General features: G+C 45.5%; 1 protein-coding gene across 2 annotated transcripts in view; it reads right to left on the bottom strand.

The window, feature by feature from the left end:
- The window catches only part of LOC139558728 (rho family-interacting cell polarization regulator 2-like), a 111679-nt gene extending 93314 nt beyond the window's left edge, over nucleotides 1–18365 (bottom strand). The window contains exon 1 of one of the 2 annotated variants that reach the window (XM_071374102.1): nucleotides 17992–18365. In XM_071374102.1, coding sequence (XP_071230203.1) covers nucleotides 17992–18076 — 85 coding nt within the window. In that variant the 5' untranslated portion in view covers nucleotides 18077–18365. The remainder of the gene's footprint in view (nucleotides 1–17991) is intronic. The other variant, XM_071374105.1, reaches the window with a different exon arrangement.
- Between the last annotated feature and the right edge of the window lie 2132 nt (nucleotides 18366–20497).

Raw genomic sequence — 20497 nt, 5'->3', positions numbered from 1 at the left:
TCGTTTTCCCCATATTAGCTAAAGTAACATCATAATCAACATAGCTAAAATAACTAATGTGTTAGTAAAACCGCTACAATCATGTAGTAACGTTGCAGTGGATAGTCAGTAAGGAGTTACACCGGTGGGCTCCGGTGGCAATAAATTAATAAAACCAAAAGCTTACCTTGACTTGGAAGAGTTCCAGTTTTGTGTTGGATAGTCATAGCCAGCTAGCTAACATAGCATCCCTCTGTTTGAGCCGGGTGTTTGAGTAACTAAACTAGCCAGCTGCATTTGCTAGCTAAGTAACTGAAACTGAAAGTGTAAAAAATGACATTCTCTCTCTCTCTTGCTTCTCCTTCCTTTTTGAAGAAATTAATTTGTTCAAAACTGTTCAACTATTGTCTTTCTCTCTCTTTGAGTCAACTACTCACCACATTTTATGCACTGCAGTGATAGCTAGCTCTAGCATATGCTTTCAGTACTAGATTCATTTTCTGATCCTTTGATTGGGTGAACAACATGTCAGTTCATGCAAGAGCTCTGATAGGTTGGAGGACGTCCTCCGGACGTTGTCATAATTACTGTGTAAGTCTATGGAAGGGGGAGAGAACCAAGATCCTCCTAGGTTTTGTATTGAAGTCAATGCACCAACAGGAGGACGGAAGCTAGCTGTCCTCCGGCTACATCATGGTGCTACCCTACAGAGTGCTGTTGAGACTACTTTAGACCTGCATTGCAAAACAGTGTGTTTTAATAAATTATTTGGTGACGTGAATATATTTAGTAAAGTTTTATCTAAAAAATATAACTTTTTCAATGTTTTACAATTTTTATTTTATGAAATTCACTGAGGAGGATGGTCCTCCCTTTCCTCCTCTGAGGAACCTCCACTGATGTGGATGGTGGGGGGGTCTAGCACTTATGGCCTTCTAAATGGCTTTGAAAGTTCACTCAACCATATGGCTGTTCTGTGAATGTTTTTGTTTTTTTACTGGTGGGTGGTTAGCAGTGAGACAGGCAGTGCTGTTCAGCCTCAGACGTGGGCAGATTATAGGGCTGTCATGCCCTGTAGCAGGGTTAATGACAGGGCTTTGACTGCTGCAGGTAGCCCTAAGCCCAGCCTCCAAGCACCAGCTTTATTGTGGGCTGGAAGGAAAGGAACCTACTTGCAATAGGATCCACCCATCACAGAACGTTCTACCCATCACAGTAGGGAAACTCTATCTCTCTCCCTCTCTTACCAACGTCATTCTCAGAAACAAATGACATAACAAATGTCATAAAATGTCATGACATCTTGTGTCATTGAAACCGTCTCCAGGCAACATTTCTAATATCTCCCTGAACCCAATATTGTGACTTACAATTCCATAGATTATAAACCCTTCTCCTGCCCACTTCATAAACCCTTCACCTGCCCACTTCATAAAGCTTTCACCTGCCCACTTCATAAACCCTTCACCTTCCCACTTTATAAACCCTTCACCTGCCCACTTCATAAACCCTTCACCTGCCCACTTTATAAACCCTTCACCTGCCCACTTCATAAACCCTTCACCTGCCCACTTTATAAACCCTTCACCTGCCCACTTCATAAACCCTTCTCCTGCCCACTTCATAAACCCTTCTCCTGCCCACTTTATAAACCCTTCACCTGCCCACTTTATAAACCCTTCACCTTCACACTTTATAAACCCTTCACAGGCCCACTTTATAAACCCTCCACCTTCCCACTTCATAAACCCTTCTCCTGCCCACTTCATAAACCCTTCTCCTGCCCACTTTAGAAACCCTTCACCTGCCCACTTTATAAACCCTTCACCTTCCCACTTTATAAACCCTTCACCTGCCCACTTCATAAACCCTTCACCTTCCCACTTTATAAACCCTTCACCTGCCCACTTTATAAACCCTTCACCTGCCCACTTTATAAACCCTTCACTTGCCCACTTCATAAACCCTTCACCTGCCCACTTTATAAACCCTTCTCCTGCCCACTTTATAAACCCTTCACCTGCCCACTTCATAAGCCCTTCACCTTCCCACTTTATAAACCCTTCACCTGCCCACTTTATAAACCCTTCACCTGCCCACTTTATAAACCCTTCACTTGCCCACTTCATAAACCCTTCACCTGCCCACTTTATAAACCCTTCACCTGCCCACTTCATAAACCCTTCACCTGCCCACTTCATAAACCCTTCACCTGCCCACTTTATAAACCTTTCACCTGCCCACTTCATAAACCCTTCACCTGCCCACTTTATAAACCCTTCACCTGCCCACTTCATAAACCCTTCACCTGCCCACTTCATAAACCCTTCACCTGCCCACTTTATAAACCCTTCACCTGCCCACTTTATAAACCCTTCACCTGCCCACTTCATAAACCCTTCACCTGCCCACTTTATAAACCCTTCTCCTGCCCACTTTATAAACCCTTCACCTGCCCACTTCAAAAACCCTTCACCTGCCCACTTTATAAACCCTTCACCTGCCCACTTCAAAAACCCTTCAACTGCCCACTTCAAAAACCCTTCACCTGCCCACTTTATAAACCCTTCACCTGCCCACTTCAAAAACCCTTCACCTGCCCACTTTATAAACCCTTCACCTGCCCACTTTATAAACCCTTCACCTGCCCACTTTATAAACCCTTCACCTGCCCACTTTATAAACCCTTCACCTGCCCACTTTATAAACCCTTCTCCTGCCCACTTTATAAACCCTTCACCTGCCCACTTTATAAACCCTTCACCTGCCCACTTTATAAACCCTTCTCCTGCCCACTTTATAAACCCTTCACCTGCCCACTTTATAAACCCTTCACCTGCCCACTTTATAAACCCTTCACCTGCCCACTTCAAAAACCCTTCACCTGCCCACTTTATAAACCCTTCACCTGCCCACTTTATAAACCCTTCACCTGCCCACTTTATAAACCCTTCACCTGCCCACTTCAAAAACCCTTCACCTGCCCACTTTATAAACCCTTCACCTGCCCACTTTATAAACCCTTCACCTGCCCACTTTATAAACCCTTCACCTGCCCACTTTATAAACCCTTCACCTGCCCACTTCATAAACCCTTCACCTGCCCACTTTATAAACCCTTCACCTGCCCACTTCTTAAACCCTTCACCTGCCCACTTTATAAACCCTTCACCTGCCCACTTTATAAACCCTTCACCTGCCCACTTCATAAACCCTTCACCTGCCCACTTTATAAACCCTTCACCTGCCCACTTTATAAACCCTTCTCCTGCCCACTTTATAAACCCTTCACCTGCCCACTTTATAAACCCTTCACCTGCCCACTTTATAAACCCTTCTCCTGCCCACTTTATAAACCCTTCACCTGCCCACTTTATAAACCCTTCACCTGCCCACTTTATAAACCCTTCACCTGCCCACTTCAAAAACCCTTCACCTGCCCACTTTATAAACCCTTCACCTGCCCACTTTATAAACCCTTCACCTGCCCACTTCAAAAACCCTTCACCTGCCCACTTTATAAACCCTTCACCTGCCCACTTTATAAACCCTTCACCTGCCCACTTCATAAACCCTTCACCTGCCCACTTCATAAACCCTTCACCTGCCCACTTCTTAAACCCTTCACCTTCCCATTTTGGCATTCCAGTTTTTCTCTCTACTTGTTCTGCTTCTGTAGAAAGAAAAAACAAACCGAGACGTGTGTTTGTGGAAGCTTGTTCAGGCTAAATTAGGTCAATGGATGCAACTGTCAGAAAGAGGAAAAAGCAGACTAACAAGCTAGCTAGGGCTAGGCTTCCCCTCTAGGGTGAACACAAGGCAATGTTTCCCATTCCCCAGTCTCCGTACACAGTACAGACAGTCATAGTCTTATCCGATTATTCTGACCATGAAGGTAGGTCAGAGGCTGTCAGTTAGAGGCTATCAGTTAGAGTCTGTCGGGTAGAGGCTGTCGTTTAGAAGCTGTCAGGTAGAGGCTGTTGGTTAGAAACGGTATGTTAGAGACTGTTAGTTAGAGAATGTCGTTTAGAGGCTGACGGTTAGAGGCTGTTAGTTAGAGGATGCCGTTTAGAGGCTGTTAGTTAGAGGATGTCGTTTAGAGGCTGACGGTTAGAGGCTGTTAGTTAGAGGATGTCGTTTAGAGGCTGCCGGTTAGAGGCTGTTAGTTAGAGGATGTCGTTTAGAGGTTGACGGTTAGAGGCTGTTAGTTAGCGAATGTTGTTTAGAGGTTGACGGTTGGAGGCTGTCTGTTAGAAGCTGCCGGTTAATGGCTGTCGGTTAGAGGCTGTATGTTAGAGTGTTGAAGTTTAGCTCAGCCCAACTCCAGAGAGAAAGACAGACAGTTTGAGTGTTTTTACTTGGTTTCCAGAGAATCTTCACATTGTGTGTGTTTAAACGGTGTGTGAGTTGTGTGTTTAAACGGTGTGTGAGTTGTGTATTTAAACGGTGTGTGAGTTGTGTGTTTAAACAGTGTGTGAGTTGTGTGTTTAAACGGTGTGTGAGTTGTGTGTTTAAACGGTGTGTGAGTTGTGTGTTTAAACGGTGTGTGAGTTGTGTATTTAAACGGTGTGTGAGTTGTGTATTTAAACGGTGTGTGAGTTGTGTATTTAAACGGTGTGTGAGTTGTGTGTTTAAACGGTGTGTGAGTTGTGTGTTTAAACAGTGTGTGAGTTGTGTGTTTAAACGGTGTGTGAGTTGTGTGTTTAAACAGTGTGTGAGTTGTGTGTTTAAACGGTGTGTGAGTTGTGTATTTAAACGGTGTGTGAGTTGTGTGTTTAAACGGTGTGTGAGTTGTGTATTTAAACGGTGTGTGAGTTGTGTATTTAAACGGTGTGTGAGTTGTGTGTTTAAACGGTGTGTGAGTTGTGTGTTTAAACGGTGTGTGAGTTGTGTGTTTAAACGGTGTGTGAGTTGTGTGTTTAAACGGTGTGTGAGTTGTGTATTTAAACGGTGTGTGAGTTGTGTATTTAAACGGTGTGTGAGTTGTGTATTTAAACGGTGTGTGAGTTGTGTATTTAAACGGTGTGTGAGTTGTGTGTTTAAACAGTGTGTGAGTTGTGTGTTTAAACAGTGTGTGAGTTGTGTGTTTAAACGGTGTGTGAGTTGTGTGTTTAAACAGTGTGTGAGTTGTGTGTTTAAACGGTGTGTGAGTTGTGTATTTAAACGGTGTGTGAGTTGTGTGTTTAAACGGTGTGTGAGTTGTGTGTTTAAACGGTGTGTGAGTTGTGTATTTAAACGGTGTGTGAGTTGTGTGTTTAAACGGTGTGTGAGTTGTGTATTTAAACGGTGTGTGAGTTGTGTGTTTAAACGGTGTGTGAGTTGTGTATTTAAACGGTGTGTGAGTTGTGTATTTAAACGGTGTGTGAGTTGTGTATTTAAACGGTGTGTGAGTTGTGTGTTTAAACGGTGTGTGAGTTGTGTGTTTAAACGGTGTGTGAGTTGTGTGTTTAAACGGTGTGTGAGTTGTGTGTTTAAACTGTGTGTGAGTTGTGTGTTTCAACGGTGTGTGAGTTGTGTGTTTAAACAGTGTGTGAGTTGTGTGTTTAAACAGTGTGTGAGTTGTGTGTTTAAACGGTGTGTAAGTTGTGTGTTTAAACAGTGTGTGAGTTGTGTGTTTAAACGGTGTGTGAGTTGGGTGTTTAAACAGTGTGTGAGTTGTGTGTTTAAACGGTGTGTGAGTTGTGTGCCTTTTTCTTGGTTCCAGAGAGTCTCTGGGCAGACTAGATTCAGCCTGAGTGCAGAGGTCAGGCCTGTCTGTTTGTAAGCCCTGTTGCGGTCGGAAAAGAGGAGGAGGAGAGGAGTGCAGGAGTAGGAGGGGGGTGTGTGTGTGTGTGTGTGTGTGTGTGTGTGTGTGTGTGTGTGTGTGTGTGTGTGTGTGTGTGTGTGTGTGTGTGTGTGTGTGTGTGTGTGTGTGTGTGTGTGTGTGTGTGTGTGTGTGTGTGTGTGTGAGCGCAAACTTGAACGTTGTGAAAAATCTGTACTTCCGGTACTTCCGTGTACTGTGAAGATGTCATGAATTTATCAGTTCTCTGACATTACTCATCTTGTACTAATTTCACCCTTTAACAGTAATCGTCCACCATTGTTCCTCTGACAGTATTGTGATATTGATACTAGTTGTGACAGACAGTGTCACACACAAAACCGTAATTGTTCCTCTCAGTTGTCAGACGGCCAAAACATCAGCGCTCTCTGATTCATTTCCAGGGAAAAGCTAACTATGCCACTCGGATGCACAATATGATGACTGAACACATTGTGTTGAGACACTGGCAGATTTCATAATGTTGAAATCCTGCTTCAGATCCAGACTTCATAATGTTGAGATCCCGCTTCAGATCCAGACTTCGTAATGTTGAAATCCCACTTCAGATCCAGACTTCATAATGTTGAGATCCCGCTTCAGATCCAGACTTCGTAATGTTGAGATCCCACTTCAGATCCAGACTTCGTAATGTTGAGATCCCGCTTCAGATCCAGACTTCGTAATGTTGAGATCCCGCTTCAGATCCAGACTTCGTAATGTTGAGATTCCGCTTCAGATCCAGACTTCGTAATGTTGAGATCCCGCGTAATGTTGAGCTCCCGCTTCAGATCTAGACTTCGTAATGTTGAGATCCCGCTTCAGATCCAGACTTCATAATGTTGAGATCCCGCTTCAGATCCAGACTTCGTAATGTTGAGATCCCGCTTCAGATCCAGACTTCATAATGTTGAGATCCCGCTTCAGATCCAGACTTCATAATGTTGAGATCCCGCTTCAGATCCAGACTTCGTAATGTTGAGATCCCGCTTCAGATCCAGACTTTATAATGTTGAGATTCCGCTTCAGATCCAGACTTCGTAATGTTGAGATCCCGCTTCAGATCCAGACTTCATAATGTTGAGATCCCACTTCAGATCCAGACTTCGTAATGTTGAGATCCCGCTTCAGATCCAGACTTCGTAATGTTGAGATCCCGCTTCAGATCCAGACTTCGTAATGTTGAGATCCCGCTTCAGATCCAGACTTCATAATGTTGAGATCCCACTTCAGATCCAGACTTCGTAATGTTGGGATCCCGCTTCAGATCCATACTTCGTAATGTTGGGATCCCACTTCAGATCCAGACTTCGTAATGTTGAGATCCCGAGCCTGAGCCAGTCAAACCCTGAGTCTGTTGAGATAAATCATCTCTCACTCCCTCCCTCCTCCTTCAACTCATCAATCATTACACAGAGAGAGGGATAAAGAAAGAGAGGTTGTGTGTGTGTGTGTGTGTGTGTGTGTGTGTGTGTGTGTGTGTGTGTGTGTGTGTGTGTGTGTGTGTGTGTGTGTGTGTGTGTGTGTGTGTGTGTGTGTGTGTGTGTGTGTGTGTGTGTGTGTGTGTGTGTGTGTGTGTGTGTGTGTGTGTGTGCGTCTCCTGTGTAATACAGTACAACCTCAGTAGGCTCCACGAGGCCCCTGTCAGGATCTTGTTTCCTGGGTTGCAGTAGCACAAGACAACAAGACATGTCTAGACAAGGAGAGGCTCAGAGAATATATGGATTTCTGAAACCTGATACTGCTTCTTGTATTGGTCATCCTGCCTGGGTCACTGCATATTACAGGTTCTAACACACGCATACAGTACAAGCGCACACACACACACACACACACACACACACACTCCTTTCTGGCTCTTGCTGGCTACAGTAGTGCACACTGAGCTGCCTTGTGGTTCAGCGAGAAAAGTCAGAGATACATTTGTCCTCTGTTTCACCCTGGGGCTGTAGTAACATTTTCTATAGATGACAACATGGCGGTGCCCTAGGGTCACGTGGTGTAGTGTGTCACAGGTGCACTGCAGAAGGGGTTGAGCTCATTGAACTTCATTCTAGCTATGCTTTCTGGCAAATGTAGAGGGGGCTTATAGGCCACAGGTGAACAAGGCCAATCAAAGCTTGGCTAAAGCACATCAGATTACACAAAATATGTATGAAATGTGCTTTGAACTGTGTGGGGCTGTATAGCTTCGGTATCACTGTGGCTCTTCAAGCAACAGCCTGCAGTGGTGGGCTAAATGCTGCACCACTCTGACTGATCAAGCCCATAGGAAGGGAGGAGCATGTATCACAACGAGGGATCTGATTGGAGGAGAGGCTCCTAAACCAGGTAGTGTAACAGTACTATACAGGGCCCAGGTACACGACTATTATATAGGCCTACAAGTACAGGTACACTACTATTATATAGGCCTACAAGTACAGGTACACTACTATTATATAGGCCTACAAGTACAGGTACACTACTATTATATAGGCCTACAAGTACAGGTACACTACTATTATATAGGCCTACAAGTACAGGTACACTACTATTATATAGGCCTACAAGTACAGGTACACTACTATTATATAGGCCTACAAGGAGCTTTCAGAAACAACTCTCCTCTTGCTGAAGTGGCACCTTTCTTAGTTTTTTTCTGGCCCTACTGACCCAGTAAACTCTCCTTCCCTGCTAACACTAGTGCTCAATGTCTTTCTTGGACCACCTCGGACCCCGTTTCCTGTCAGAACTCACAATCATCGCTCTTTGGGATGTACAGACTCACCACTTTCCTCAATCTTCCCGCAGGCTGCTAGGCCGCTGCCAATGTAGTCCTTTAAATAACTTATGGAGTTCACGCAATTATACCGTCTTTCTCCTCTTTTCATTTATATCACATTTGTTTTGCTTGATTGAATGAAAACATACTACTACTAATAATACTACTAATACTACTAATAATACTAATAATACTAGTACTACAACTACTAATAATACTACTACTAATACTACCACTAATAATAATAATACTAATAATACTAGTACTACTACTAATAATAAAAATAATAATACGAATTATAACGCACGAGTCCATACGGGAGTTGCAGCGATGAGACAAGACTGTAACTACCAATTGAATACCACAATTGGGGAGAAAAAGGGCAACAGCAAAAAAGTTTTCTCAAGTAGAAAAAAATAAAAGAATAGCCTAATAAGTCATTGAGGGAAGTGACTTATTCTTTATCCACTGTCACAACATTACCAGTCAGGATTCAGGAAATAAGATTGAAAACAACTGCAGCATGTGCTGTCTTCTGTCTCATGGGAAATAGTGGACTGATTTAGGAAACTTGGAGAAGGTTCAAGGTCTGTTTGAAATCTGTCATCATCACAGTTTCATAAAGTACAGTAAACCGCTAATGGGGGCGGTTCCACATGAGATAAAACACTGTTCTAAACAGCACACGCTAATGGGGGCGGTTCCACATGAGATAAAACACTGTTCTACACAGCACACGCTAATGGGACCGGTTCCACATGAGATAAAACACTGTTCTAAACAGCACACGCTAATGGGGGCGGTTCCACATGAGATAAAACACTGTTCTAAACAGCACACGCTAATGGGGGCGGTTCCACACGAGATAAAACACTGTTCTAAACAGCACACGCTAATGGGGGCGGGTTCCACACGAGATAAAACACTGTTCTAAACAGCACACGCTAATGGGGGCGGTTCCACATGAGATAAAACACTGTTCTAAACAGCACACGCTAATGGTGGCGGGTTCCACACGAGATAAAACACTGTTCTAAACAGCACACGCTAATGGTGGCGGGTTCCACACGAGATAAAACACTGTTCTAAACAGCACACGCTAATGGGGGCGGTTCCACACGAGATAAAACACTGTTCTAAACAGCACACGCTAATGGGGGCGGTTCCACACGGGATAAAACACTGTTCTAAACAGCACACGCTAATGGGGGCGGTTCCACATGAGATAAAACACTGTTCTAAACAGCACACGCTAATGGGACCGGTTCCACACGAGATAAAACACTGTTCTAAACAGCACACGCTAATGGGACCGGTTCCACACGGGATAAAACACCGTTCTAAACAGTACACGCTAATGGGACCGGTTCCACACGGGATAAAACACTGTTCTAAACAGCACACGCTAATGGGACCGGTTCCACACGAGATAAAACACTGTTCTAAACAGCACACGCTAATGGGGGCGGTTCCACACGAGATAAAACACTGTTCTAAACAGCACACGCTAATGGGGGTGGTTCCACACGAGATAAAACACTGTTCTAAACAGCACACGCTAATGGGGGCGGTTCCACACGAGATAAAACACTGTTCTAAACAGCACACGCTAATGGGGGCGGTTCCACACGAGATAAAACACTGTTCTAAACAGCACACGCTAATGGGGGCGGTTCCACACGAGATAAAACACTGTTCTAAACAGCACACGCTAATGGGGGCGGTTCCACACGAGATAAAACACTGTTCTAAACAGCACACGCTAATGGGACCGGTTCCACACGAGATAAAACACTGTTCTAAACAGCACACGCTAATGGGGGTGGTTCCACATGAGATCAAACACTGTTCTAAACAGCACACGCAAATGGGGGCGGTTCCACACGAGATAAAACATTGTTCTAAACAGCACACGGTAATGGGGGCGGTTCCACACGAGATAAAACACTGTTCTAAACAGCACACGCTAATGGCACCGGTTCCACACGAGATAAAACACTGTTCTAAACAGCACACGCTAATGGGGGCGGTTCCACACGAGATGAAACACTGTTCTAAACAGCACACGCTAATGGGACCGGTTCCACACGAGATAAAACACTGTTCTAAACAGCACACGCTAATGGGGGCGGTTCCACATGGGATAAAACACTGTTCTAAACAGCACACGCTAATGGGGGCGGTTCCACACGAGATAAAACACTGTTCTAAACAGCACACGCTAATGGGGGTGGTTCCACACTAGATAAAACACTGTTCTAAACAGCACACGCTAATGGGGGCGGTTCCACACGAGATAAAACACTGTTCTAAACAGCACACGCTAATGGGGGTGGTTCCACACTAGATAAAACACTGTTCTAAACAGCACACGCTAATGGGGCGGTTCCACACGAGATAAAACACTGTTCTAAACAGCACACGCTAATGGGGGTGGTTCCACACTAGATAAAACACTGTTCTAAACAGCACACGCTAATGGGGCGGTTCCACATGAGATAAAACACTGTTCTAAACAGCACACGCTAATGGGGGCGGTTCCACACAAGATAAAACACTGTTCTAAACAGCACACGCTAATGGGACCGGTTCCACATGAGATAAAACACTGTTCTAAACAGCACACGCTAATGGGACAGGTTCCACATGAGATAAAACACTGTTCTAAACAGCACACGCTAATGGGGGCGGGTTCCACACGGGATAAAACACTGTTCTAAACAGTACACGCTAATGGGGGCGGTTCCACACGAGATAAAACACTGTTCTAAACAGCACACGCTAATGGGGGCGGTTCCATACGAGATAAAACACTGTTCTAAACAGCACACGCTAATGGGACCGGTTCCACATGAGATAAAACACTGTTCTAAACAGCACACGCTAATGGGGGCGGGTTCCACACGAGATAAAACACTGTTCTAAACAGCACACGCTAATGGGACCGGTTCCACATGAGATAAAACACTGTTCTAAACAGCACACGCTAATGGGGACGGTTCCACACGAGATAAAACACTGTTCTAAACAGCACACGCTAATGGCACCGGTTCCACACGGGACAAAACACTGTTCTAAACAGCACACGCTAATGGGGACAGGTTCCACACTGAGATAAAACACTGTTCTAAACAGCACACGCTAATGGGGGCGGGTTCCACACGAGATAAAACACTGTTCTAAACAGCACACGCTAATGGGGGCGGGTTCCACACGAGATAAAACACTGTTCTAAACAGCACACGCTAATGGGGGCGGGTTCCACACGAGATAAAACACTGTTCTAAACAGCACACGCTAATGGGGGCGGTTCCACACGAGATAAAACACTGTTCTAAACAGCACACGCTAATGGGGGCGGGTTCCACACGAGATAAAACACTGTTCTAAACAGTACACGCTAATGGGGGCGGTTCCACACGGGATAAAACACTGTTCTAAACAGTACACGCTAATGGGGGCGGTTCCACACGAGATAAAACACTGTTCTAAACAGCACACGCTAATGGGGGTGGTTCCACACTAGATAAAACACTGTTCTAAACAGCACACGCTAATGGGGGCGGGTTCCACACGAGATAAAACACTGTTCTAAACAGCACACGCTAATGGGGGCGGTTCCACACGAGATAAAACACTGTTCTAAACAGCACACGCTAATGGGGGCGGGTTCCACACGAGATAAAACACTGTTCTAAACAGCACACGCTAATGGGGGCGGGTTCCACACGAGATAAAACACTGTTCTAAACAGCACACGCTAATGGGGGCGGTTCCACACGAGATAAAACACTGTTCTAAACAGCACACGCTAATGGGGGCGGTTCCACACGAGATAAAACACTGTTCTAAACAGCACACGCTAATGGGGACGGTTCCACACGAGATAAAACACTGTTCTAAACAGCACACGCTAATGGGGGCGGTTCCACATGAGATAAAACACTGTTCTAAACAGCACACGCTAATGGGACCGGTTCCACACGGGATAAAACACTGTTCTAAACAGCACACGCTAATGGGGGTGGTTCCACACGGGATAAAACACTGTTCTAAACAGCACACGCTAATGGCACCGGTTCCACACGGGACAAAACACTGTTCTAAACAGCACACGCTAATGGGGGCGGTTCCACACGAGATGAACATATCTGTTAGAAACGTAGAAAGAGGGCGAATCTAATCGATCCTACTATGATGGGTTGCTAATATGACGCCTTTGGCTTCTGGACAACGAAAGAAAGTTGATCATGAAAACCAATAGAACAGGAGACAAATAACGGTTAACGGCATGAGGAAGTTTTTATAAAATAATTGCCTCCACATTTCTAATGATGGATTTTGGCAAGGCTACTTTGAAGCAAGGAAAGAAATGCCTCATTCATTTGAAGTAAAGTGTTCAGGTTTCAAACAGTTACACTGCCTCAAGCTCACGTTAGTGGGGTTCCCGAGTGGTACAGCAGTCTAAGGCACCGCATCTCAGCGGTAGAGGCGTCACTACAGACGCTGGTTTGATTCCAGGCTGTATCACAACCGGCCGTGATTGGGAGTCCTATAGGGCGGTGCACAATTGGCCCAGCATCGTCCGGGTTAGGGTTTGGCCAGGGTAGACCGTCATTGTAAATAAGAATTTGTTCTTAACTGACTTGCCTCGTTGAATAAATAAAATAAACATTGCAAAGTGGTGGGTGACGCGCTGATAGTCAACAGTAGCCAGTCTATAGCCTATGCATCTGAATGGCGTATTGGAGGCACACTTTACCAGTTGAGATTGAGAAATAAAATAACTCCTTTTTAATCGTGGCCACCAAAGTTTTAACATGTGACTGCATTTAGAATTGTTGTTTGTTGTGCAATGACTGGGCTGACCAATGACTGGGCTGACCAATGATTGGGCTGACCAATGACTGGGCTGACCAATGATTGGGCTGACCAATGACTGGGCTGACCAATGACTGGGCTAACCAATGATTGGGCTGACCAATGATTGGGCTGACCAATGACTGGGCTGACCAATGACTGGGCTGACCAATAACTGGGCTGACCAATGACTGGGCTTCCAAAAGCATGTTTCACCCCAGTAGCCTACATGCTTTTCGAGGAGCTACTCTTAGCTGCCTGACAGGTGGTAGGCTATTCGCTCAAACTAGGTTCTCTGTATGCTGTACCCATGACGACAAACGAAAATACAAACGAGCCAATTTAATTAACCCATAGACCGATAAGCATGACCGGTCAAATGTATTTTCTGCAGCTAACCGATTGACGGTTAACCGTTTGTGTGTCGACCTCCTGGCTGTGTTTTTACTCACAAGGACAGAAGTGACATTACTATTGGCTCATTTAATGTACTGCAAAGTGGGTCAACCAACCTAGGCATTATCATACATTACAGGACCAACATGGTGCGTGAATCTGAATCTAGGAATACCCTGCATATTGTTTATTATGGAAAGGGGAAGGGAAAGGGGCGATACCCAGTCAGTTGTACAACTGAATGCATTCAACAGAAATGTGTCTTCCGCATTGATTGTATGTATGTTTCACTAGAGACATTATTGTAACTGAACTGACATTGTAATGTTGTTTTTATATATTACCATAATAAGTATTGTAATAGCAAGCTAGTTTGCAGATAGAGTTTTCAACAGTTGCAGTGGAATGGCTCATATATAATGGGTGGAAGACTTGTGCAAGAGAAAATGATTTCACCAGCTGTCAGTAGTTGTACTTTCCCTTGATACTGTCCAAAATGCTACGTCCCAAAAACATTCACTTCATCATTCAATTCTCCTACGTCACCGTGGAAAATGCAATGCACATTATGATTATATTGGGTTAAAATACTCTCTTGTGGTACATAATGTTTGGTTTAAAACATCTGCCAGTTATACAAGAACACCCACACAAGGCTCTCTTCTCTGCTGCCTTCTAAAAAGTTGAACATCGATTGACAAGCAGCACAGAGACAGCAGAACGGGAATTGTGCAAAACCAATGTAATCTTTAAAAATGTAAATCTCAGGTAGCACAAAGTCAATCACTGGTCATTATGGTGATGATGTCACCTCAGCTCTGTCTAAACCCACACTGGGAACACTACACATGTCTTTAGTATCAGTCATCACCTCATCACCTGTCTTTAGTGTCAGTCATCACGTCATCACCTGTCTTTAGTATCAGTCATCACCTCATCACCTGTCTTTAGTGTCAGTCATCACCTCATCACCTGTCTTTAGTATCAGTCATCACCTCATCACCTGTCTTTAGTATCAGTCATCACCTCATCACCTGTCTTTATCAGTCATCATGTCATCACCTGTCTTTAGTATCAGTCATCACCTCATCACCTGTCTTTATCAGTCATCATGTCATCACCTGTCTTTAGTATCAGTCATCACCTCATCACCTGTCTTTATCAGTCATCATGTCATCACCTGTCTTTAGTATCAGTCATTACCTCATCACCTGTCTTTATTAGTGTGACGTGATCAGGTGTCATCACCTGTCTTTAGTGTCAGTCATCACGTCATCACCTGTCTTTAATATCAGTCATCACCTGTCTTTAGTATCAGTTATCACCTCATCACCTGTCTTTAGTATCAGTCATCACCTCATCACCTGTTTTTAGTATCAGTCATCACCTGGCTTTAGTATCAGTCATCACCTCATCACCTGGCTTTAGTATCAGTCATCACCTGTCTTTAATATCAGTCATCACCTGTCTTTAGTATCAGTTATCACCTCATCACCTGTCTTTAGTATCCGTCATCACCTCATCACCTGTCTTTAGTGTCAGTCATCACCTCATCACCTGTCTTTATCAGTCATCATGTCATCACCTGTCTTTAGTATCAGTCATCACCTGTCTTTAGTATCAGTCATCCCCTCATCACCTGTCTTTAGTATCAGTCATCACCTGTCTTTAGTATCAGTCATCACCTCATCACCTGTCTTTAGTATCAGTTAACACCTCATCACCTGTCTTTAGTATCAGTCATCACCTCATCACCTGTCTTTAGTATCAGTCATCACCTGGCTTTAGTATCAGTCATCACCTCATCACCTGTCTTTAGTATCAGTCATCACCTGTCTTTAATATCAGTCATCACCTGTCTTTAGTATCAGTTATCACCTCATCACCTGTCTTTAGTATCCGTCATCACCTCATCACCTGTCTTTAGTGTCAGTCATCACCTCATCACCTGTCTTTATCAGTCATCATGTCATCACTTGTCTTTAGTATCAGTCATCACCTGTCTTTAGTATCAGTCATCCCCTCATCACCTGTCTTTAGTATCAGTCATCACCTGTCTTTAGTATCAGTCATCACCTCATCACCTGTCTTTAGTATCAGTTAACACCTCATCACCTGTCTTTAGTATCAGTCATCACCTCATCACCTGTCTTTAGTATCAGTCATCACCTGGCTTTAGTATCAGTCATCACCTCATCACCTGTCTTTAGTATCAGTCACCACCTGGCTTTAGTATCAGTCATCACCTCATCACCTGTCTTTAGTATCAGTCATCACCTGGCTTTAGTATCAGTCATCACCTCATCACCTGTCTTTAGTATCAGTCATCACCTGGCTTTAGTATCAGTCATCACCTCATCACCTGTCTTTAGTATCAGTCATCACCTGGCTTTAGTATCAGTCATCACCTCATCACCTGTCTTTAGTATCAGTCATCACCTGGCTTTAGTATCAGTCATCACCTCATCACCTGTCTTTAGTATCAGTCATCACCTGGCTTTAGTATCAGTCATCACCTCGACGCCAGTGTGTCCTTCCCACCCATCCATAGCCCCGATGCCCCTCCTTCTCATGGTGCCATCCATATCCCCGATGCCCCTCCTTCTCATGGTGCCATCCATAACCCCGATGCCCCTCCTTCTCATGGTGCCATCCATAACCCCGATGCCCCTCCTTCTCATGGTGCCATCCATAACCCCGATGCCCCTCCTTCTCATGGTGCCATCCATATCCCCGATGCCCCTCCTTCTCATGGTGCCATCCATATCCCCGATGCCCCTCCTTCTCATGGTGCCATCCATAACCCTGATGCCCCTCCTTCTCATGGTGCCATCCATATCCCCGATGCCCCTCCTTCTCATGGTGCCATCCATATCCCCGATGCCCCTCCTCCTCATGGTGCCATCCATATCCCCGATGCCCCTCCTTCTCATGGTGCCATCCATATCCCCGATGCCCCTCCCCCTCATGGTGCCATCCATATCCCCGATGCCCCTCCTTCTCATGGTGCCATCCATATCCCCGATGCCCCTCCTCCTCATGGTGCCATCCATATCCCCGATGCCCCTCCTTCTCATGGTGCCATCCATAACCCCGATGCCCCTCCTTCTCATGGTGCCATCCATAACCCCGATGCCCCTCCTTCTCATGGTGCCATCCATAACCCCGATGCCCCTCCTTCTCATGGTGCCATCCATAACCCCGATGCCCCTCCTTCTCATGGTGCCATCCATAACCCCGATGCCCCTCCTTCTCATGGTGCCATCCATATCCCCGATGCCCCTCCTTCTCATGGTGCCATCCATAACCCCGATGCCCCTCCTTCTCATGGTGCCATCCATATCCTCGATGCCCCTCCTTCTCATGGTGCCATCCATAACCCCGATGCCCCTCCTCCTCATGGTGCCATCCATAACCCCGATGCCCCTCCTCCTCATGGTGCCATCCATATCCCCGATGCCCCTCCTCCTCATGGTGCCATCCATATCCCCGATGCCCCTCCTTCTCATGGTGCCATCCATAACCCCGATGCCCCTCCTCCTCATGGTGCCATCCATAACCCCGATGCCCCTCCTTCTCATGGTGCCATCCATAACCCCGATGCCCCTCCTCCTCATGGTGCCATCCATATCCCCTCAGTAAAGTGCAGTACATTGATTTTATGGAGCACCCATCCATAACAAGTAAAAACGTCTACAGGTGTAATGCATTGTAAGACTTGTCATGAGTACATATGACCACCTTAAAATGACTACATAGCAGCCATTGACCCATGGAGCATCGTCCTGGGGCTCCCATCTATCCTGCTATCATAGAAGATTCCCACTGAACACAGACATCATTTCAACATTCAGATTTGATTTATATTTAAGTTGTCAATTATTGTGAATTCAACATGAACTCAACATACATTTGAAGCATGTTATTGGATTTAGGTTAAAAGTTGGGTGAAAAAATGACAAAGATTACTGAAATTCCTTTAAGTTGATGACTTTTTACAAAATCAAATCACTTTTCCACAAACGATTCAAAATCATCTGATTGATTTTTGTTGTTTAATAAATGGCGTGTACGTGGAAACAACGTTGATTCAGCCAGTTTGTGCCCAGTGGGTTCAGGGCCACCTGACCACAGACCCAAAGCCTCTACACCCGTCTCCATCCCCAAACACGTAAAGCAGTCATCTTACCATCATAGATGATGACATCCTCCATTTCCTCACGCATCACTTCATTTAGGTCATCTTGATCCTCGCCGATGTCGGCCATAGCCATCAATTCTTTACCCCTTCTTTCCCCTCTCTGGGTGGTTAAGCGTTGGTGGGTTTGTTTCTGTGCGACCGGGTGATTTGAGTGTAAAATTGAATCAGAGCTGTGTTGGCCTCTTCTTCCTGCTCCGGGCGATGGATGGCCGCTCCCCGTCAGGAATCAGATCCAGCCTGAGCAGAGAAGCTAGGCAGGCAGACAATGACTGAGAGCTGCTCTTCGTCTGCCTGATCACTCCCTGCACCAGGCCTGTGTGTGTAGGGATGGATAGATGGACGGGAGTGTGTGTAAGAGTGTGTGTGTGTGTGTGTGTGTGTGTGGGAAGCCCTCACCACTACCACCACCGAGTTTTATCAACACAGATGATTTCATAATTTCCTGTGTGAAAGCGAGAGAATTCAAGTACACTTGTTGCGTGTGGTGTGTGTGTGTGGTGTGTGTGTGTGTGTGTGTGTGTGTGTGTGTGTGTGTGTGTGTGTGTGTGTGTGTGTGTGTGTGTGTGTGTGTGTGTGTGTGTGTGTGTGTGTGTGTGTGTGTGTGTGTGTGTGTGTGTGTGTGTGTGTGGGATGCATAGACAATATGGACAGTATATGGATAGAATATGTAGTATATCTGAAGAATTGTATGTGTACAGCAATAGGATAGGCTTTGACTACAGTATATACATATGAAATGGGTAAAACAGTATGTAAACAAGTGCCCAGTGTTCCATGTCTATGTACATAGGGCATCAGTCTCTAAGGTGTAGTTTGAGTAACCGGGTGGTTGCCGGCTAATAACAGTGACTAAAGTTCAGAGCAGGGTACTGGGCGGAGGCCGGCTAGTGGTGACCATTTAACAGTCTGATGGCCTTGAGATAGAAGCTGTTTTTCAGTCTCTCGGTCCCAGCTTTGATGCACCTGTACTGACCTCGCCTTCTGGATGATAGCGGGGTGAACAGGCAGTGGCTCAGGTTGTTAAGGTCTTTGATGATCTTTTTGGCCTTCCTGTGACATCGGGTGGTGTAGATGTCCTGGAGGGCAGGCAATGTGTCACCGGTGATGCGTTGGGCAGACCGCACCACCCTCTGGAGAGCCCTGCGGTTGCGGACGGTGCAGTTGCCATACCAGGCGGTAATACAGCCCGACAGGATGCTCTCAATGGTGCATCTGTAAAAGTTTGTGAGGGTCTTATGGGCCAAAACAAATTTCTTCAGCCTCCTGAGGTTGAAGAGGCACTGTTGTGCCTTCTTCACCACACTGTCTGTGTGGGTGGACCATTTCAGATTGCCAATGATGTGTACGCTGAGGAACTTGAAGCTTTTCACCTCCTCCACTGCGGCACGTCGATGTGGATAGGGCGTGCTGAAGTCCATGATCAGCTCCTTCGTTTTGTTGACGTTGAGGGAGAGGTTATTTTCCTGGCACCACTCCGCCAGGGCCCTCACCTCCTCCCTATAGGCTGTCTCGTCATTGTGGTTTATCAGGCCTACTACTGTTGTGTCGTCTGCAAACTTGATGATTGAGTTGGAGACGTGCGGGGCCACGCAATCGTGGGTGAACAGGGAGCACAGAAGGGGGCTGAGCACTCACCCTTGTGGGGCCCCTGTGTTGAGGATCAGCGTAGTGGAGGTGTTGTTGCCTACCTTCACCACATGGGGGCGGCCCGTCAGGAAGTCCAAGACCCACTTGCACAGGGAGGGGTTCAGACCCAGGGCCCTGAGCTTAGTGATGAGCTTGGAGGGCACTATGTTGTTGAAGGCTGAGCTGTAGTTGATGAACAGCATTCTCACATACTGTAGGTGTTCCTCTTGTCCAAATTGGATAGGGCAGTATGCAGTGTGATGGCGATCGCATCATCTGTCGATCTATTGGGGAGGATGTGTGTGCGCGCACACACCCTTGTGCGGGTGTGTCTGTCTCGGCTTGTCATTCCCTCACAGTTCACATGGGATTGCTAACTGTACGTCTTCATTCGACCCTCTGTATCAATAGGGATCATAGAGACGATGGTAGTTGCTGGTAATGTTAGTATACTTCAATCATGCATATTCAAATCAACAGATGCTGCGCTGTGATTACCTAAGGTCCTAGACTATGCAAATCAGCAGTAACACAGATGTAAGGCTAAACAAAACGTTTATTTCAACATGAACAAACTCAGGTCCAAGAGGTGAAACTATTAGACCCGCACAAAATAGTATTGTTGGTAAAGTATTGTGTGTGCTGTAGATAGGAGCAGTTTATCCAGCTGTATATAGTAGTTATAGAGAGTAGCGTTAGCAGCTGTAGAGAGTAGCTGTAGAGAGTAGCTGTAAATCCAGCTGTATATAGTAGTTATAGAGAGTAGCGTTAGCAGCTGTAGAGAGTAGCTGTAGAGAGTAGCTGTAAATCCAGCTGTATATAGTAGCTGTAGAGAGTAGCTTTAGATAGCAGCTGTAGAGAGTAGCTG

The sequence above is a fragment of the Salvelinus alpinus genome, chromosome 29 (genome assembly GCF_045679555.1).
Source record: "Salvelinus alpinus chromosome 29, SLU_Salpinus.1, whole genome shotgun sequence".
Classification (NCBI taxonomy): Eukaryota; Metazoa; Chordata; class Actinopteri; order Salmoniformes; family Salmonidae; genus Salvelinus; species Salvelinus alpinus.
The sequence above is the reverse complement of the archived record's forward strand: the minus strand, read 5'-3'. Positions and strand labels throughout refer to the sequence as shown.